This window comes from Herpailurus yagouaroundi, unplaced genomic scaffold (genome assembly GCF_014898765.1).
Source record: "Herpailurus yagouaroundi ecotype Mexico unplaced genomic scaffold, PumYag 182, whole genome shotgun sequence".
NCBI lineage: Eukaryota > Metazoa > Chordata > Mammalia > Carnivora > Felidae > Herpailurus > Herpailurus yagouaroundi.
The window spans coordinates 31,961,748-31,983,443 of NW_024412413.1; the positions used below are offsets into that span (position 1 = coordinate 31,961,748).

The 21,696-nt window shown below is 37.4% G+C and overlaps 1 protein-coding gene across 5 annotated transcripts in view; it reads left to right on the forward strand.

The window, feature by feature from the left end:
• The first annotated feature begins 51 nt into the window (after positions 1–51).
• Positions 52–21,696, forward strand: part of CUNH12orf50 (chromosome unknown C12orf50 homolog) — a 53,862-nt gene continuing 32,217 nt past the window's right edge. Inside the window, exons 1-5 of one of the 5 annotated variants that reach the window (XM_040491277.1) lie at positions 52–268; positions 364–486; positions 2,623–2,731; positions 5,447–5,566; positions 5,908–6,028. In XM_040491277.1, the coding sequence (XP_040347211.1) occupies positions 5,555–5,566; positions 5,908–6,028 (133 nt within the window). In that variant the 5' untranslated portion in view covers positions 52–268; positions 364–486; positions 2,623–2,731; positions 5,447–5,554. Of the gene's footprint in view, positions 269–363; positions 487–2,622; positions 2,732–3,101; positions 3,202–3,266; positions 3,459–5,446; positions 5,567–5,907; positions 6,029–21,696 lie in introns of those variants that run through there. The other 4 variants (XM_040491276.1, XM_040491275.1, XM_040491274.1 and 1 more) reach the window with 4 other exon arrangements.

Consider the following 21,696-nt stretch of genomic DNA (forward strand, 5'->3'; position numbering starts at 1 on the left):
ATTTATGAAAATTAAATGATATCAAGTTATAAGTAAAGAATCATTTCAGATGGCGATTTAACACCATTCTGGTGAAAGCTAATTGCTTGTTTTCTTTAATAAGTTCCTCATTGAAGCATTATAGAAGTTTAGAAATATCCGGAGACATTTCAAGTCCTAATGGAAACAGATTTCCCAAGAGGAGTGCTAGAAAACGCTACAATTAAAACACCTGGGAACCCACCCCTCATAGTAATACAGTTTGGATTACGCCTCATTGTGCAGCATAGTATGGTCGAAATTGGTTCTGATGTTCTTTCCTGAATGCAAAGTTTAGCATTAGACTAATCCAAAACCCGATTTCATTCTCAATTTTTTTCATAGGAATCTCATTTATCTTCAGTATGAGCTCCAAAAGAATCCAAATGGCTTGAGTTGTTGGGAGTCAGTCAGCTGCAGAGCTAAAAACAGCTTTATTTGACTTAGTGCTTAAAAAAATATTGGAGGGTAAGTGATAAATTAATGATTGAATAAAATATTAAATATTTAGTAATAGTAGCCTCTCTGTCTTGTTGAGGCTAGTAGTCTTTACCAGTGAAGTTTTGACTACTGCCATTTTTATTTGCTTGGACAAGACCCACGTCTCATTTCTATAATTGTGTTATCGGCAAGAACCGTAGAGTCCAGCATTTTCCTGACTTAGCCCTTGGAAAAAATATCTATATTATAAAAGAGGGTTTCCAAAGAATAAAATATCCACCCCCACCCCCCAAAAAAGCGCTATTTTTTTTATTACTGGATTCACAGAGGAAGAGAAAAGAGATTTGCCATTTCAAAGTATTTACTTCCTCTTCTATCTTTTTCTCCTAGGAAAACACAAAATGGCCAAATATATATAAGGGACAGGGGCGAATAGAACACCTGATGCTGGCTGTGAGCTATTGGGACCAGACACTTAGTATTGTATAGTTAAGCACCAGTGATTTTCTGTTCTTCCAGAGGAATCCTAACAAGCAGCTTGTTTCATGGGTCTCAAGGGAACAACAATTAAATAACCCTCACAACTATCAACTGCCATTTCCCAAACTGCCACAGAATCTTCTAGATCCAACATTATGTCATTTCTGAGAGGGATCATCTTCTAAAACATTCTACTTGCTGTTTGAATAGTGGCAGCAAGGCTAACCATTCCTCAGGAAACACTCTATTTCCACTGCTTTGATTTTATCAGTGCTTGGAGCAAAGCCTTTGGCTGAGACAGAGGAGCCCAGGTTAGGGGAGAGACACAGTTCCAATTCACAGTTACAAATGGGGCTCCTATTCTAATGGGTAGCAGCCAACAGCTTTGCCTGATTCTCATAAACCTGAAGAGGCAGCAAGGAGTTACTACCAGCCCCTGTACTTAGAGTGGTATTATTGGATCACAAACTGAAAGAAAGACTTTCTTCTCTGACTGATGTGTTAGTGTTCTAGCAAGCACCAAAGATGAAAGACACTCAATGTGAGTCTACCTTGGCCAACACAAAATACTTACAGGATTTTCAGGCCTACTCCCAGTGGTGGAGACAAATTTCCCATCACTCTTCATTACAGGGAGTAAAAATCCTCTTGAGTATGGTCACAGCTTTTCCTGAAAGACTAGAGTGAATTTCACATCAGGAAAGAAGTGAATAAGGGGTAAAAAAAAGAAAAGAAAAGAAAAGAAAAGAAAAGAGAGTTTTGTTTAAAAAAAAAAAAAAGAAGAAATTAAAGCTCCATGCCAAAGACTACCAAAATATACACATCTATTTACTGTTCTTTGCAATAACAAAACAAAAATTCCCATCATGGTTTGACCTGTTTTTGCTGTGTCTAATGGAAATGTAATTGTCCCCAACAAACTCTAAAAGGTAAAAACCTTTTTTTTTTTATCCTTTCCCCTATGTTAACAGTGATGTTGCATGTAATCATGCAATAATGGTGTTTGGTAACAGTATTTGGAAATAATCCATGCAGCTAAAAGCCCATAAGCAGAGAGAGAATTTATCTGGAGGAAAAGACCACTGAAAGATATTTCTTAGAGATGCTGCTCTCAGTAATTTAGGTGCTTAAAATGAATACTTTGTTGTTCTAGAGTTAGAAAATAGAGCAAAACAGAAAGCAAGATATTAAGGTTTTTTTTAAATATGTATCTTTGCTAATATTTTCAAGGGTTTAGCCAAGTCTTTATTCTCTACTTCTTCACTTAAATACTACCCATTTATTTTTACTTTTTCTCTTATTTACAGTTATAGGCACACAACTCTTTTCTAAATTTTAGTTTATTTTATTTCTTAGATTTTACCTTAAAGTATTAGATTCAGAGAGTTCATACCAATTAGTCTGTTTTACTTAACGAAAATGGGAATCCATATAGCTTTATCTTATTAATTTCCAATTCAAAGTTCCTTACATTTTAAAAATGCATTTTGATCTACTAAACTGTCATCTCTATGGCATCTTCTACATCACCTACTATGAATGATTTTATTAAATTTTGCTACGTTTTAGTTCTTTTAGTAAAAAAACTAAGATGAAGAAAGACCTCTAACTGCTGATTTAAATGTCTCATTCTGGGAATCAGAGTACTTCACCTTGTCTTCAACAAATTCTCAAAATTTACAGACACTCTGGAACCGTTCTGCTATAGGAAGAAGTTATTCCTCCTTTTATGATGGATGAAAAATGAATGAATATAGCTACAAGATGAATAAATAGTCCAGCTTATTTCCAGGTACCTATTAAAATAACACAATCTGAATGATTTTTTCCCAATTCATTGGATAGCAGTAAGTATATATTTAAATAATTTTATTATCTTGGAGTATAGATAGTATATTTACATATTTTAAAAATGTGGTTTTTTTCTAAACCATATATAGAAATGAGAATTTAGAAAACAGCTATTTACTTGTGAAATACTTAATATTTTTGACTATGAAATTAGGAACTAGTTTAAGTCCCATATTCAATCAGAACATTAAAAGACAAATATTTTATTTTTACTAGCCTATTTGGTTAATATACTAGAATTGAGAAAGAAAGACCATACAGAATTCACTAAGATAGGCTGGCCTGCAGTTACGCGTGAGGTCAGTTATGATGAGCAAACAATGGATTAGGTAACAATGAGGAAAATTCTAGAAGTTTCAGTTTGTGTGCTTACTAGCAACCACATTCAACATTTCTGCAAAGCTAGAGAAGGTATCTTCTAATTTAAATTTCTTTAAGAATTATCTATTGTGTAATATACTGTCAACAGGAGGTCAGTTTTAAAGGAATACTACTGATAGCCTGAAAGACTGTGGAAAAGAAATTTTCCCCCCTTACACACTGATAGTTCTCATATTTGCATTCCTGCAATTCTTATATTAAAAAACATTGGATTAGCAGCAAGAGAGTTGAAAATGGCAGAAGTTGGGAATGACTGCTATTTCTTTTTTAATTCAACATGCATAAAGGTAAATATTGTACAACTTATGGTACTTCACATGCTTAAGCTTTTTAGTAGAATGAAGGAAGATAAGGCAATAATTTGTATTGCTGAGTCAAAATTTATTATTTTCCTGTAAAATATTATACATATTTTCAATCTGAAATAAAAGCTTATCATGTATTTTTGACATATTGAATTTCTCTAAGGAAATTAAAATTATTATTTGTTTACAATTGTTAAATGCCTATGGATTTTTTGTCTTCATGTCTCGTTTTGCCTATATAATGGCTCGTTGAGACATCAGATTTTTAATACTGAAACATATTGAAACATTGTATGATACATCATATTGTTATGGTTAGTGTGATTCCAATCATATAAATTCAAAAAGTTAAATTCACCTTACTATCAAACTTAGTTTAATAAATCTAATTGATTTCTCATTTGAAATTTATTAACCCAATTACTGAATTTTTCCCTGTTGACATTTAACAGCAAATATATGATAACGTGGAAAAAGGAAAAGAAGTAATATAAACAAATTAGCTAAATATGAATTCAAGTTTTTAAGGCTAAAGGGGAAAAATATTTAAGAGATTAGAATTAATGGATCTCACTGAAACCAAATAAATGTAGAAACTTGGAGCTTCATGTTCATGCCAAAATGAAAGACACAATGAATGTGATTTAAAGTGTTTCATCTCTGCTAGGAAAACTGAATGGGTTCAACCTCTTTGACCATAAGAATTAAATCCACTTCAATTGCCTGTCCCCTTATAATTAAACATAGAGATGATAAATAATAATAGAATTTCTATTCCATATGTGCAGAGTTTTGTCTATTTTACTGCTGTATCCTCAATAACTTAGCACAGTAATTTATGGGTGGTAAATTCTTACTAAATAATTAAATTATTAAATAACAATAATAATAGCAACCACAATATCTTCCTCACATAATTTTTACAATCTGCGAAGAGGGCATTTTATTCTTTTCATACAGATAAGGAAACTGAGGCACAGAAAGGATGAGTAATGTATAAACTTTGTAACTATGGACAAGTAATGGAACCAAGAGTTCAAATACTGGTTTATCTAGCCCCTGTCCACTATCCTATACTACGAGATCCACAAATCCACTTTTAAAAAGGGGAAATAGTGAAGACAGGAGTAAGAGGGTAATAAAAGATAAGAAAAAAACATATATATATGTATATATTCCATATATGGAATATTTTTGTTGTATGTGACATACCTCTCTGTCAAGAAGATAATGGCCTGAAGTTTTTCCAACTGTGGACCTATGTGTAAAAGATGCAGACTAAAAAAAAAAAAAAAAAAAAAAGCAATAGCATCCCATTAAAATGATCCACATTTGCTTTTGTTGATATATAAAGATGTTTATATATGTATTGGCACAATTGTTTATCTCTGTAGACCAAGGGCATAAAGCACAGAGATTTACTGTAGCATAATGTGGTAATTCCCTAAAATTCCACAATAATATAAAGTTTAAGCTCCATTCACTTCCCCTGTAGAAACACACTTAACAATATCTCCATAGACTAAGAAAACATTATCTAATAAAGGGATTGATTAATGGAGATCATCTTCACAGTTAGAATATGACTAGCGTTTCTTAAAAACAAGACAAACAAAGAACTGGCTTTTTCCAGAAAGAGAAATTAAATTGTTCTGTCATTGGATTGTGATTAAAACTATCACTGCTCTTATATATCTATTCTTAGTGAATCATATGGACTAACAGAGAACAAAATGTAGCAATTTATCAGTGACTTGTGGCATGTTGTACTATTTAATCGTTATATTATCAGTCTCTCACTAAAATTAAACACATTTGCTAAAATTTAGACCTATGACTTTGTTTTGTAGTATTTTTTGTGATTCTAATTTGATCTAGTCATATTTTCTTTAATTAATTAGCAACCTACTGTTGTTGAACACTAACGCCAGTATGTTGAGTTTGCTATACTGTTTACTTGTTTCTTTTAGGGTTCCCAGTGCCGATTCCGACACTGTGAAGAGGCCCTTGGCAGTGACACTGTGTGCTCATTATGGAGAGAGGGAAAATGTTTAGATCCACTTTGCAGATTTAGACACATGGAAATGCAGGTAGATTTACGCACCATCATCATGTTTATTAAAAGGATCTCCCTTCAATAATATTGAAATGTACACTCTTACAACACAATAGAGAAAAAATGATTCTTTCTTCCACTACTTAATTTTAGGCACTTTGCATGTTGCTCAATTTAAATTCTTATAAAAATGGAGGACTATATTTTATAAATATCCACTGCATCTTTTAAATAGCAGAGTTTAGAAACACTGAAAGCCAGAAAACACACATGATCCTAAATCAGTAATCGTGATAGTTTTGTCACATGTAGCACGTTGTATTTATTTTGAGTATGGCACCTGATCATTAAATTTCCCCCACCTCCTTTGTCTAGCAAAACTGCAGCATTTCATGCTTCTGGGAAACTCAACCTCTTGGTTGTGTGCGGATCAGTTGTATCTTTTATCACAGCAAACCTCGAAATATCAATGGATTATTTTTGCCACCAAGTAGCAGTGAGTATATTTTTTTAATAACATGGACATATACCATATTATAATCTGGTTTTGGATTAGCAGTGTAGAATGACAGATTAAATTAAGTATGGCAAATGAATGTGATTTAATAGCCAATGGATAATTTGGGATGACTCTAGAATCGTGAGATTAGGCTTAGAACGAACCATCAAGTAACTGCCAAGATGAAGTGAACAAAGAGCAAGTTAAACTTTCTCGGTGCACAGCTAAAGTGGACTGGATTCACCTGAAAGTGAAATGACTACTGACCTCACTAGGCAGAAGGAAATTGTGTCTCAGCAAAGCATCTTTCAACTGGAGCCAAGCTTGGCTATCATGCCTCACTGTTGCTCCCTGTGAATGTGCAGAAACCTATCTTATAAGGGGGCATGCTCTGGGCTGCACACTTCAGCTTCTAAAAGAACAGCTGTACATGTGGTTCTTCTTAAGCTTCAGTTGTAGAGAAAACTCAATCTCATTGCTGCAAAAGCTGTGGCACAATTCAATCTACATAGATGATACTGAGACTGCTTTGTGGTGAATGTCAACATAAGCTCTGGGAAGGGGATACAGAGGACATGATACCCCAAAACAGTTAGTGGCAAGAAGCTTGCTTAAGGAGTTGGGATAGTCAGGTTTCCCTAGTGCTATAGCTCTACACCAGTCTCCTGCTATGGCCAATGGAATCATTTTAGAAATGAGCTTATAGGTTATCAGTCCTTTAGGATTTGAAAAATTGGCTTCAGATAATCCTTGGTAAATGGTAAAAATTAGGTCCTCTACCTTCTTTTGGAAAACTCTGACCTCATGGCATTCATCATATATACAATACCTTGATCAACAATTCTCTTTCTGGGGCGCCTGGGTGGCTCAGTCGGTTGCGCATCCGACTTCAGCTCAGGTCACGATCTCACGGTCCGTGAGTTCGAGCCCCGCGTCGGGCTCTGGGCTGATGGCTCAGAGTCTGGAGCCTGCTTCCGATTCTGTGTCTCCCTCTCTCTCTGCCCCTCCCCCGTTCATGCTCTGTCTCTGTCTCAAAAATAAATAAACGTTAAAAAAATTAAAAAAAAAAAACAATTCTCTTCCTCACTAGACTGCAAACATCATAAGGATGGAGATCATAACTAGTTTCCTCACCAGTGCTCTCTGCAGTGTCTGGAGCACAGATATTCAGTAAAATTGGATGTATAGATAGATGGATGGGGGATGGAAAAATGACTGGAAACTACTGGGTACCTACTGTAGTGAAAGTTATTGTACCTACTAAGTGATCAACTTCGCTTCATTGGTTTACACAGAGTATGATTTTATTTCACCAGGAATGTCGTACTAAATTCCTTCTACATAGTTAATACTCTGCTTCTTAGTGGTCTATGATAAAATTACTATTTTTCAAACCAGTTCTTTCAGGACTAGAGGAAAACAGACTGCGTCTCTGTACAAAAGAAGGGTACAACTGACAGTTATTGGGCTCCTCATTGTTAGAACTGCCCTGAGCTAAATTCTGTAGGGATTACATGTTTTTTACTCTAATTTTTAGACATAGAATCTGGTGGCTAAAGGTAACTTCTGGCTTTTCTGGAAGTCTTAATTTCTTCAACAGGTATCAAGACTGAGTCTGACTCTTAGAGTAAGTTTTCCTCTCTCTCAATAGAATCAAGACCAGATCCATGCACTGGGACCAAAGCCTAGACATTATACCTTCATTGTAAGAGGGATAAGTGAGTTTCATAGGCTGCTAATACCCTGCTTTCTCATACCTCCTTCCTCTATAGGCACAAGAGGGAGCCCCATACACCCATAACACCCTCCCACACACCCTCAACACACAACCCTTATCTGTTTTGAATTCACCAGGACCAATTTCATTCTGCCCTTTATTTCCATTTATCTGAGTTTATTTTTGAACAATAAAACACTCCTGTGTGTTTATTATTTGGTCTCATACCACTACTATACAACACTTTAGATGTTGTGGATTTTTCCCACATCAATGATTTTTTTCCACGCAACACTCTACACCACCATCTGGTGTCCTACAATTCAGTTCTAACACTACTAGGAGTTAACACAGAGCCCATGGGTTGAGGGCTCCCAAAAGACTCCCCCACCCAAAACACTACTTCAGATGTCAATCAAAAGTAGTAGATCCCCAGGCTACTCAAACTCCTAACTGGGCTACAAATTGGAGGTTTCCATGATCTCCCTCCTCAGCTTCCATCATCTGCTAGAATGGTTCACAGAACTCAGGGAGCTAATTACTTGTGTTGACCAGTTTATTTTATACTATAGGAAATCATAAAGGATACAGATGAACAGTCAGATGAAGAAGTACATAGAGTGAGGTCTGGAAGGATCCAGAGCACAGGAACTTCTATTGTGGAATTGGGGTGTGCTGTCCATATGCAGATGTGTTCACCAATTTGGAAGCTCTTCTAATCCCATATTTTTGGAATTTTTGTGGAGGCTTTTATTGTGCAGACATGATTATTAACTCACTTTCCAGCCCCTCTCCCATAGGGAGAGGATGGGGAGGAGAGGGCTGAAAGTTATAAGCCTCTAATTATGGCTTGATCTTTCTGGTGACAACTCCCCTTCCTGAAGGTATTAGGAGCCCACCCAGAGTCATCTCTTTAGAGCAAAGGACTCTCCTATCACCCAGGAAATTTCTGAGATTTGAGTTCTATGTCAGGAAGCAGTGTCAAAAGCCAAATATTAGAACAAAAGATGCTCCCCCCATACTGTTATTATTTATGAAATTACAAGGATTTTAGGAGCTCTGTTTCAGGAACTGGGTATAGAGACCAATATATATGTTTTCTATTATTTAATATCAGTGAATACCAGAAAGCCCATCTCTCAATTGACTCATGTCTATCCTTATTTGGTCCCTTGCATCCATGCGTCCCCAACTTTCCATTATCAGCAGGATTCTTCCTCAACTTCCTCTCTGAACTTTCCCTTCATCTTCATATCTAACATAAGCATAATTTTCTTCTCCAGACCCTACTTCTCCTGCAGCACTTTGCCAAATGGTGGCTGTTTTTTTTCTCCCAGCTCTCAAGTAGCATTTGACCTGGAGGTGAGGTAGAAGGTTTCCTTGGTCCTTACTGCCAACTTCAAACTGCTCTCTGTCACTTCTCCCTAAAGCCATCCAGCTTGTATTTCATGCCAACAGATTATTAACAGCCAACAGTGTTGCTGGTTTGTTGTTGTTGTTGTTGTTGTTGTTGTTGTTGTTTTTGCCTCTGTTTACATCTATCCAGGTCTCTCCTTGGTTTTCAGAAGTCTGAACTCCTGGCTCATTGTCCTAACACTGTACTCCTGTGTCAATTCTTGGTGATTTCAATATATAAAAATATGATATGCACATCACCCTAGCCTCTCAGTTCCTTGAATTCAATTCCTCCACTGATCTTTTCTTCCCCATCTCAGTCACTCTCTCTTAGTCATAACCAAATGCTAATTACCACCACAGACCCCATGATCTCGATTACATGCATTTCACCCTATGACTTGTTTTCTATTTCAGTCCTTCCAGAATCTTGAGGTAAACAATGCTTCAAGTCCACTGGGAACTTCAATTCATTGTTTGTACCATATTTTCACAATCCCTTACCCCCCGGATATCTTCTCGAACCTCAATCTAGTAATCTGTCCCTTGCATACAACTTCTACTCTCTTGCTACTTTCTGCCTTCACTGTACTTGCTTAGCAACCATAAACACAACTTGCCACCTACTCAGTTCCTGAATCTATCACAGCTGAACATAGCTTTGGTAAAATATGTAGGTGTGCTTATTGAATTAAATTCATGACCACAGACCTCAAATGAGACCTTAATGCTGACTGCCAATCATACTACACAATACTTCCCCATTTCTTCTACATTCTCCTAGACCTTCGTTTCATACCTTCCTCCTTCCTTAAACCTCCTATCCCCCCACCCACCTTAGGTGATGACCTTACATCTGACTGAACTGAGAAACTTTAAGTAATGAGAATAGCCTCCACAGATTTCCATCACTATACTCATCTATTAGAATGTGTACTTGCCTTTTCCCTACTCTTACCAAAGATCAGCGCTTAGTCAAAGGCTAGCTTTCCATTTATTAACTACATCTTATCCACTCTGGTCTACTCAAGAACACTGATGCAACAAGTCTTTCCTCTGTCTTCTATATCATTTTTTTTTTCATTTTTATTGGATCATTCCTATCAGCATACAAGTATATATTTATTTCTCTAATTATTAGAAAAAATACTCCATTCTCTTGATTCATTCTCTCACAAGCTACAACCCCATATTTTTCTTTCCCTTTGTAGCAGATCTCCTCAAAACGGTTATCTATTCCTGCTTTTATCAGATCCTCCTCTCCCATTGTCTCTTAATCCTGTGTAAAAAAAGGCTTTTCAGCCCCTTTCACCAGTGTTACACAAATTGTTAAAACCAGTGGTCAATTCTCAGTCTTTACATAACTTGAACCATTAGCAATATTTGATGCGATGCTATACTTAAAAAAATTTTTTTTCTAACGCTTGTGTACCTAGTGCTCTATTTTCACTCTCCCTTGTTGATTTTTCCTCAACTTCTTAAATGTGGAATGTTCTAGGAGATAGTCCTTAGTTCTCTTTTCTGTCTATTCCCTTGGTAATCTCATATCTCACATCCAATCCATACAAAAATCCTGTTTACTTTCTTAATATATCCAGAGTCTGCCTTTTCTCATCATTCCTGCTACTCCCACCGTGGGCCATGCCACTACCATCATCTGATGCCTGAATTATCGCAACAGCCTCTTAACTCTTCAACTCTTGTCCTTCTATGTCTGTTCTAAGCACAGGTGCCAGAGTGATACGCTCAGATGTCATACTTCCAGTGGCTTTTCATTTAATTCAGAGTAAAAGCAGAGTCCTTAACAGAGGCTTACATGACCCTAGTTGATTTGATGCCCTGTTGACTCTGAATTTATCTTACATAACTCTTTTACTTGCTCACTGTCTCCAACCACACTAGTTCCCTTGCTTTTCCCTGCTTTAGGGGCTTTGCATGAAATTCTCTTCTGTTAATATCTTTATGGCTAATTCCTTTAACTCTTCAAGGTTTTCCACAAAAATGACCTATTAATGAGGTCTAATCTAAACACTCTTCTTGGAATGTAGTCAGCCTTATCACTTCCTCCCTACACATTTCCAATATTCCTGGCCTTGCTCTCCATTCTTTTTGAGATACACACACACACACACACACACACACACACACACATACACACGTTTCAGATACAGTAGAAGTTCCTTGTTTACTACATCTATTGTTTCTTGTCTGACTCTGCCCTATAGAGTGAAAGTTCCAAATCCCAAGCACTTAAAGAGGGAACATAATATTACCCTTCACACAGTTGCCAATTCCACCCTAGGATGTCCTGAGCAGTATGGATTTGTGTTAAGTAGGCAACTATTTTCCCTCTGCCCAGACACATTTCTGTTCTATAGGAAAGAAGATTTAATTTCCAGAACTGAATTAACAAATTTAAGAAATTAACATACTTGTTTGAGTTATGTATTGAACTACCATATCATCTGTTCTTTTAAAAAATATTTCAACTCCTCAATAAGAATAATTTGATTTTCTGTAAACCTAATCTTTCCTACAGTATTTCCAGGAACACTTATCTACCAAGGTTCACATTAACCCAAACTAGGACCATAAATCTTCTTGCCTTACACAAAATTTACAAGGTTATACCTTTATTACAATCCACCTTTTTATGTTTCAGTAAGGGCATATGATTAATAAATTCAGGGTGGGATTATGACAACTTTTTATAGTAAAATGTAAGTATCGGCTCAAACATAGCACTGTGGAGTTTATGTGTAATGCTGTCTCTTAGGTTAAAATAAGGGAAAATTTAGATATTTATTTTTAGGAGCACGAGAGAGAGAGAAAGCTAGCGCAAGCAGGGGAGGGGCAGAGGGAGAGGAGGGAGAGAAAGAATCTTAAGCAGGCTCCTTGCCCAGAACACATGGCACTTGATCTAAGGAACTGTGAGGTCATGACCTGAGCCAAAATCAAGAGTTGGGCACTTAACCGACTGAGCCACCCTGGTGCCCCCAAATTTAGATATTTAAATGTGCAACCTGTAAAACTTTCTAGGGCTTCTGCTTGAGAAATTGAGACCCATCATGGGTTGGAGCCACAGCCATGCTATCTAAGTCACCAGCTGTGCTCTTCCAGAATGAGCTGCTTGCCAAAAGCAATTTTTCAATATGTGATTTGCCATTGTATATCTTTAAGCACTAAGTGCAATTATCAAAAGTTCTACATATTTTGTCTGAGAATATAAAACTGCCAGTTAGTCTTTTGCAATTTAAAATTTAACCTGCTAGCAAATTAAAAAACGTTTTGGACTCTTTTTAAAGAGACTTCATTTAAATGTTGCTAAACCAGACATTTAAAAAAGAGGTCTAATCCCTCTGGTTACCATCCTCAAATTTAAAAGCAAATAGCTAATAAACTAAATCATAATGCTAAGAAAACATAATTCAGTTGATATTTGCTATAATTATAAGAATTTTCTAGGCATTTCTGAGTACATATTATATTTTCTTTGCAAGCATGGTATGTATGTGCTCTTTCTTCCATGGTATACATCAGAGGTGAGCGTATTCAGACAAACCCTTCCCCTTAAGAAATTCTCTTAGTTAAGGGACAATTTGCTCAAAACACAGTGGCTCAAACACTGAAGCACCTGCTCACCTCCTTGGCTAATTGCCACATTATTCTACGATAGATAATTGAATAGAATAATTTGATTCTTATTTTTTCTAAGTCAGTGTCTTAGAGGTGCCTTGGACAGCTGACTATCTGACCGGGCACCTGGTGGCTCAGTCGGTTAAGCATCTGACTTTGGTTTGGGTCATGATCTCGCAATTTGTGAGTTCAAGCCCAGCGTCAGGCTCTGTGCTGACAATTCAGAGCCTGGAGCCTGCTTCGGATTCTGTGTCTCCCTCTCTCTCTGCCTCTCCCCCACTTGTGCTCTGTCTCTCTCTGTCTTTCAAAAATGAATAAATGTAAAAAAAAAAAATAGAAAGTCTAGCCTATTCTATATGTGTACCTGACCTTTTTATTCTAAGCATTGGCAAACCATTGTAATTTATATGGTTCTTAAATATTTTAATAAATACTTTGACTTGAATATTTGACTTGGCAAAACAGACTAATTTTGTGTGTGGGTTGGGGGTAAGAACAGTTGTTAATGGTTATAAGAAGAAAAGAAACATGTTCAACTCCGTTCTTTCCTCTTTTGGGAAGAGGGGGCTGGGTAGTGTAAATGCCCTAACCCACACAGTGGTGATGCCTGGAACAATTTGTGGTTGGATGGGGGACTCTTCATCCTGACTGGACACTGTTTATGTTCTCATCTTTGGTCCAAAGTGTTTGTAAAAGTGCAACAAAATAAAGGCATGTACTCAAATAGGAGTTCTCTAGACCTAACATTTGTTAGTTACCTTTGCATTTGAGACCTCCACCGATTTGTTCTTTAGGATTATGTAAACTGAAACTTTAATTATGATTAAAAAAAAATTAAGTCAGGTGACGAGAAACAAGAAAAATCTCATATTCAGTGCTTTCACATAATTTCTAAAATTAAGTATTTTCTTGTGGCAGCACTATGTTGGGCACTTTGCATGCCTCTTCACAAAAACCTGCTAAATAGATACTATCAACATCCCCATTATAGATGAGGAAACTGAGGCCTAGGAAAGCTAAACATCTTAGGCAGGATACCTGGTTCTGTTAGACTCTAAGACTGTCTTACAAAAACAAAACAACAACAAGAAAACCAGAGATGGCATTTCAAGAATGCTCCAGTTCTTTTGGTCATTTGAGTGGACTCACCCACAAGACTTCCTAACCTGGCTTCATCCTTTTGAGAGGCTAATTCTACACTACACTTCCCTACCCCATAGCGTTCCTTTTAAAGCTTTTAATATCCTATACTTTAATAGAAAACTCCCTTTTTTCTTTATATTTACAGTAAACAGTGAACTACATCTAGCATTTCTGAGTTATGTATATTTCCATTAAATAAGGTTTCCTCTTTCTCTAAGTTTATTTTTTCCATTTATTTCTGGCAACACATCAGTGAAATTTCTTCCCCTTAATCATCTGAAGCCCAGAAGTGAAGGTACCCCATCTGGTGTTCACCTAATACAGAGGTCCTCAACTCTAGCTCCCAATTAGAATTACTGGGGGAGTTTAGGGGCGCCTGGGTGGCTCAGTTGGTTAAGTGTCCGACTTCAGCTCAGGTCATGATCTCACAGTTCCTGGGTTCAAACCCTGCATTGGGCTCTGTGCTGACAGCTCAGAGCCTGGAGTCTGCTTCAGATTCTGTGTCTCCCTCTTTCTCTGCTCCTCTGCCACTCACACTCTGTGTCTCCCTCTCTCTCTCAAAAATAAATAAAACACTTAAAAAATTTAGAATTACTGGAGGAGCTTAAAAAAATAATAACCAAAAAAAAAGTAATAACCAACAATGACAACAAAAAATTTCCTAGTCACCATCTAGACCACCAATTAAACTGATAAGTGTTGAGTCCAGCCTTCACTGTATGTTTTTCCTCCAACATTTCACTTCAAACATTTTCAACAGAGAAGCTGCAAAAATAGTTCAATGAACAGCCATCCATGTATTCTTCAACAGATACACAAATAAACATTTTGTCAAATTACTCTTTTCCCTCTATTGTACTTACATATATGTAAGAATAATATTTACCTATATGCATATAATGTACCTATACTTATTTATCCCCCTTTTTAAGAACCATTCAATTACCTGGAGATCTAATGAAATTGCAGTTTGATTCAGTGTGTCTAGGCTGGGACCTGGGTCAGCATTTCTTTTTTTTTTTAATATATAAAATTTATTGTCAAATTGGTTTCCATACAACACCCAGTGTTCATCCCAAAAGGTGCCCTCCTCAATAGCCATCACCCACCCTCCCTTCCCTCCCACCCCCCATCAACCCTCAGTTTGTTCTCAGTTTTTAACAGTCTCTTATGCTTTGGCTCTCTCCCACTCTAACCTCTTTTTTTTTTTTTCCTTCCCTTCCCCCATAGGTTTCTTTTAAGTTTCTTAGGATCCACATAAGAGTGAAACCATATGGTATCTGTCTTTCTCTGTATGGCTTATTTCACTTAGCATCACACTCTCCAGTTCCATCCACGTTGCTACAAAAGGCCATATTTCATTCTTTCTCATTACCACGTAGTATTCCATTTGTATATAAACCACAATTTCTTTATCCATTCATCAGTTGATGGACATTTAGGCTCTTTCCATCATTTGGCTATTGTTGAGAGTGCTGCTATAAGCATTGGGGTACAAGTGCCCCTATGCATCAGTACTCCTGTCTCCCTTGGGTAAATTTCTAGCAGTGCTACTGCTGGGTCATAGGGTAGGTGTATTTTTAATTTTCTGAGGAACCTCCACACTGCTTTCCAGAGCGACTGCACCAATTTGCATTCCCACCAACAGTGCAAGAGGGTTCCCGTTTCTCCACATCCTCTCCAGCATCTATAGTCTCCTGATTTGTTCATTTTGGCCACTCTGACTGGCGTGAGGTGATATCTGAGTGTGGTTTTGATTTGTATTTCCCTGATAAGGAGCGACGTTGAACATCTTTTCATGTGCCTATTGGCCATCCGGATGTCTTCTTTAGAGAAGACATTCTGCCCATTTCTTCACTGGGTTATTTGTTTTTCGGGCATGGAGTTTGGTGAGCTCTTTACAGATTTTGGATACTAGCCCTTTGTCTGATATGTCATTTGCAAATATCTTTTCCCATTCCGTTGGTTGCCTTTTAGTTTTGTTGGTTGTTTCCTTTGCTGTGCAGAAGCTTTTTATCTTCATAAGGTCCCAGTAATTCACTTTTGCTTTTAATTCCCTTGCCTTTGGGGATGTGTCGAGTAAGAGATTGCTACGGCTGAGGTCAGAGAGGTCTTTTCCTGCTTTCTCCTCTAGGGTTTTGATGGTTTCCTGTCTCACATTCAGGTCCTTTATCCATTTTGAGTTTATTTTTGTGAATGGTGTGAGAAAGTGGTCTAGTTTCAACCTTCTGCATGTTGCTGTCCAGTTCTCCCAGCACCATTTGTTAAAGAGACTGTCTTTTTTCCATTGGATGTTCTTTCCTGCTTTGTCAAAGATGAGTTGGCCATACGTTTGTGGGTCTAGTTCTGGGGTTTCTATTCTATTCCATTGGTCTATGTGTCTGTTTTTGTGCCAATACCATGCTGTCTTAATGATGACAGCTTTGTAGTAGAGGCTAAAGTCTGGGATTGGGACCAAAGTCTGCTTTGGTCATCTTCTTCAAAATTACTTTGGCTATTCGGGGCCTTTTATGGTTCCATATGAATTTTAGGATTGCTTGTTCTAGTTTCGAGAAGAATGCTGGTGCAATTTTGATTGGGATTGCATTGAATGTGTAGATAGCTTTGGGTAGTATTGACATTTTGACAATATTTATTCTTCCAATCCATGAGCAGGGAATGTCTTTCCATTTCTTTAAATCTTCTTTAATTACCTTCATAAGCTTTCTATAGTTTTCAGCATACAGATCCTTTACATCTTTGGTTAGATTTATTGCTAGGTATTTTATGCTTCTTGGTGCAATTGTGAATGGGATCAGTTTCTTTATTTGTCTTTCTGTTGCTTCATTGTTAGTGTATAAGAATGCAACTGATTTCTGTACATTGATTTTGTATCCTGCAACTTGGCTGAATTCATGTATCAGTTCTAGCAGACTTTTGGTGGAGTCTATCGGATTTTCCATGTATAATAGCATGTCATCTGCAAAAAGAGAAAGCTTGACTTCGTCTTTGCCAATTTGGATGCCTTTGATTTCCTTTTGTTGTCTGATTGCTGATGCTAGAACTTCCAGCACTATGTTAAACAACAGCGGTGAGAGTGGGCATCCCTGTCATGTTCCTGATCTCAGGGAAAAAGCTCTCAGTTTTTCCCCATTGAGGATGATGTTAGCTGTGGGCTTTTCATAAATGGCTTTTATGATGTGTAAGTATGTTCCTTCTATCCCAACTTTCTCAAGGGTTTTTATTAAGAAAGGGTGCTGGATTTTGTCAAAGGCCTTTTCTGCATCGATTGACAGGATAATATGGTTCTTCTCTTTTTTTTTGGTTAATGTGATGTATCACGTTGATTGATTTCTGAATGTTGAACCAGCCCTGCATCCCAGGAATGAATCCCACTTGATCATGGTGAATAATTCCTTTTATATGCCGTTGAATTCGATTTGCTAGTATCTTATTGAGAATTTTTGCATCCATATTCATCAGGGATATTGGCCTATAGTTCTCTTTTTTTACTGGGTCTCTGTCTGGTTTAGGAATCAAAGTAATACTGGCTTCATAGAATGAGTCTGGAAGTTTTCCTTCCCTTTCTATTTCTTGGAATAGCTTGAGAAGGATAGGTATTATCTCTGCTTTAAACGTCTGGTAGAACTCCCCTGGGAAGCCATCTGGTCCCGGACTCTTATTTGTTGGGAGATTTTTGATAACCGATTCAATTTCTTCGCTGGTTATGGGTCTGTTCAAGCTTTCTATTTCCTCCTGATTGAGTTTTGGAAGAGTGTGGGTGTTCAGGAATTTGTCCATTTCTTCCAGGTTGTCCAATTTGTTGGCATATAATTTTTCATAGTATTCCCTGATAATTGTTTGTATCTCTGAGGGATTGGTTGTAATAATTCCATTTTCATTCATGATTTTATCTATTTGCGTCATCTCCCTTTTCTTTTTGAGAAGCCTGGCTAGAGGTTTGTCAATTTTGTTTATTTCTTCAAAAAACTAACTCTTGGTTTTGTTGATCTGCTCTACAGTTTTTTTAGATTCTATATTGTTTATTTCTGCTCTGATCTTTATTTCTCTTCTTCTGCTGGGTTTAGGCTGCCTTTGCTGTTCTGCTTCTATTTCCTTTAGGTGTGCTGTTAGATTTTGTATTTGGGATTTTTCTTGTTTCTTGAGATAGGCCTGGATTGCGATGTATTTTCCTCTCAGGACTGCCTTCGCTGCGTCCCAAAGCGTTTGGATTGTTGTATTTTCATTTTCCTTTGTTTCCATATATTTTTTAATTTCTTCTCGAATTGCCTGGTTGACCCACTCATTCGTTAGTAGGGTGTTCTTTAACCTCCATGCTTTTGGAGGTTTTCCAGACTTTTTCCTGTGGTTGATTTCAAGCTTCATAGCATTGTGGTCTGAAAGTATGCATGGTATGATTTCAATTCTTGTAAACTTATGAAGGGCTGTTTTGTGACCCAGTATATGATCTATCTTGGAGAATGTTCCATGTGCACTCGAGAAGAAAGTATATTCTGTTGCTTTGGGATGCAGAGTTCTAAATATATCTGTCAAGTCCATCTGATCCAATGTCTCATTCAGGGCCCTTGTTTCTTTATTGACCGTGTGTCTAGATGATCTCTTCATTTCTGTAAGTGGGGTGTTAAAGTCCCCTGCAATTACCACATTCTTATCAGTAAGGTTGCTTATGTTTATGAGTAATTGTTTTATATATTTGGGGGCTCCGGTATTTGGCACATAGACATTTATAATTGTTAGCTCTTCCTGATGGATAGACCCTGTAATTATTATATAATGCCCTTCTTCATCTCTTGTTACAGCCTTTAATTTAAAGTCTGGTTTGTCTGATATAAGTATGGCTACTCCAGCTTTCTTTTGGCTTCCAGTAGCATGATAAATAGTTCTCCATCCCCTCACTCTCAATCTAAAGGTGTCCTCAGGTCTAAAATGAGTCTCTTGTAGACAGCAAATAGATGGGTCTTGTCTTTTTATCCATTCTGATACCCTATGTCTTTTGGTTGGCGCATTTAATCCATTTACATTCAGTGTTATAATAGAAAGATATGGGTTTAGATTCATTGTGATGTCTGTATGTTTTATGCTTGTAGTGATGTCTCTGGTACTTTGTCTCACAGGATCCCCCTTAGGATCTGTTGTAGGGCTGGTTTAGTGGTGACAAATTCCTTCAGGTTTTGTTTGTTTGGGAAGACCTTTATCTCTCCTTCTATTCTAAATGACAGACTTGCTGGATAAAGGATTCTCAGCTGCATATTTTTCCTGTTTAGCACACTGAAGATCTCGTGCCAATCCTTTCTGGCCTGCCAAGTTTCAAAAGAGAGATCAGTCACGAGTCTTATAGGTCTACCTTTATATGTGAGGGCATGTTTATCCCTTGCTGCTTTCAGAATTTTCTCTTTATCCTTGTATTTTGCCAGTTTCACTATGATATGTCGTGCAGAAGATCGATTCGAGTTACGTCTGAAGGGAGTTCTCTGTGCCTCTTGGATTTCAATGCCGTTTTCCTTCCCCAGTTCAGGGAAGTTCTCAGCTATTATTTCTTCAAGTACCCCTTCAGCACCTTTCCCTCTCTCTTCCTCCTCTGGGATACCAATTATGGGTATATTATTTCTTTTTAGTGTATCACTTAGTTCTCTAATTTTCCCCTCATACTCCTGGTTTTTTTTTAATCTCTCTTTTTCTCAGCTTCCTCTGTTTTCATAACTTTATCTTCTAGTTCACCTATTCTCTCCTCTGCCTCTTCAATCCGAGCCATCGTGGTTTCCATTTTGTTTTGCATTTCGTTTAAAGCATTTTTCAGCTCCTCGTGACTGTTCCTTAGTCCTTGATCTCTGTAGCAAGAGATTCTCTGCTGTCCTGTATACTGTTTTCAAGCCCAGCGATTAATTTTATGACTATTATTCTAAATTCACTTTCTGTTATATTATTTAAATCCTTTTTGATCAGTTCATTAGCTGTTGTTATTTCCTGGAGATTCTTCTGAGGGGAATTCTTCTGTTTGGTCATTTTGGATAGTCCCTGGCGTGGTGAGGACCTGCAGGGCACTTCCCCTGTGCTGTGGTGTATAACTGGAGTTGGTGGGCAGAGCCGCAGTCAGACCTGATGTCTGCCCCCAGCCCACCGCTGGGGCCACAGTCAGACTGGTGTGTGCCTTCTCTTCCCCTCTCCTAGGGGCGGGATTCACTGTGGGGTGGTGTGGCCCGTCTGGGCTACTTGCACACTGCCAGGCTTGTGGTGCTGGGGATCTGGCATAGTAGCTGGGGTGGGTAGGCAAGGTGCACGGGGGCAGGAGGGGCAGGCTTAGCTCGCTTCTCCTTAGGTGATCCACTTCAGGCGGGGCCCCTCTTCCATGGGCCTCTCGTCGGTGCTTGGCTCCAGAGACTCCGTTCTGCTAATCCTCTGGCAGTTTTCTGGGTTATTTAGGCAGGTGTAGGTGGAATCTAAGTGATTAGCAGGACATGCGGTGAGCCCAGCGTCCTCCTACGCCGCCATCTTCTTCCCCTCTCTGGGTCAGCATTTCTAACAAGCTGTCAGGTTCCCAGGACAATGTGTTGAATAGTGTAGCCTTATAGTTGTTTTTGTTTTTTTCAATCCAGGATCCAATTAGGCACCATTTATTGCAATTAGTTGTCATGTCTTTTTAATATCTACATGATTTTTTTTCTTTCATTTGACATTTTAAAGAGTTCAGGCTGGTTGCTTTGCAGAATATCCATTTATTTGTTTATTTATTTATTTATTTATTTATTTTTTTTTTTTAAACAAAAATAATTTGTTTTATTTGTTTTAATTTTTTGTTTAAACAAAAATAATTGTTTTATTTGTTTTAATTTTTTGTTTAAATTTTTTGTTTATTTATTTTGGAGAGACAGAGAGAGAGAGTGCGAGTAAAGGAGGGGCAGAGAGAGAGGGAGACAGAGGATCCAAAACAGACTCTGTGCTGAGAGCAGAGAGTGCCATGTGGGGCTTGAACTCATGAACCAACCATGAGATCATGACCTGAGCTGAAGTTGGATGTTTAACCGACTGAGATACCCAGACACCCCCAGAATATATTTTAAATGGGAATTTGTTTGTTTGTTTTATCCTACTTAGATTTAGATTAAACATTTTTGGCAAGAATACTGCAAAGAAGATGAGTCAATATATTTTAAAAACTATACAGATGTTTCTAATGCCCTAATCAAATCATTCCATGAGGTTTTTCCTAAAGAATTACGAAAAGTAAAGAAAAAAATTGAAAAACCTCTACTCTGGGAGTTATACAAAAAAATAATCATCTTTTTTACTCTTTCAAGCAAAGGGAAGGATAGTACCCAATTCCCAAAGAATATGAATAAAAACAACTTATTTGTCTAAAAATAACTGAATTATTCAAGCAAAAGATTCTTATAATCTACCTGTTTTGCCTTTGCATTTGTGTTCTAGTTATGGAAGGAATTTATAGCAGGGAATATTGCATTATGATGACAGCATGCATGACATCTGAGTGAAAGGAATTGAATTTGTTTTGAAAATAGATTAAGCACAGAAAGTAGTTGTTCATTTTTGAAATGTCTGGCCATGACACAGTGGTCTATCATATATACTAAGAGAGATTCTGTTGGTTGAAAACCACTGATGTCCTGTTAAATATTTAAAAACTTATTCTCCTCCCTGTCCCCACTCTGCCAAAAATAAAAACAAAAGCAAAACAAAAGGCAGAATTTGCTTATTTCCACAGAGCAAATATTCTTACCATCGATGATTTCAAGTTACCAATGTAATATCTATCAGC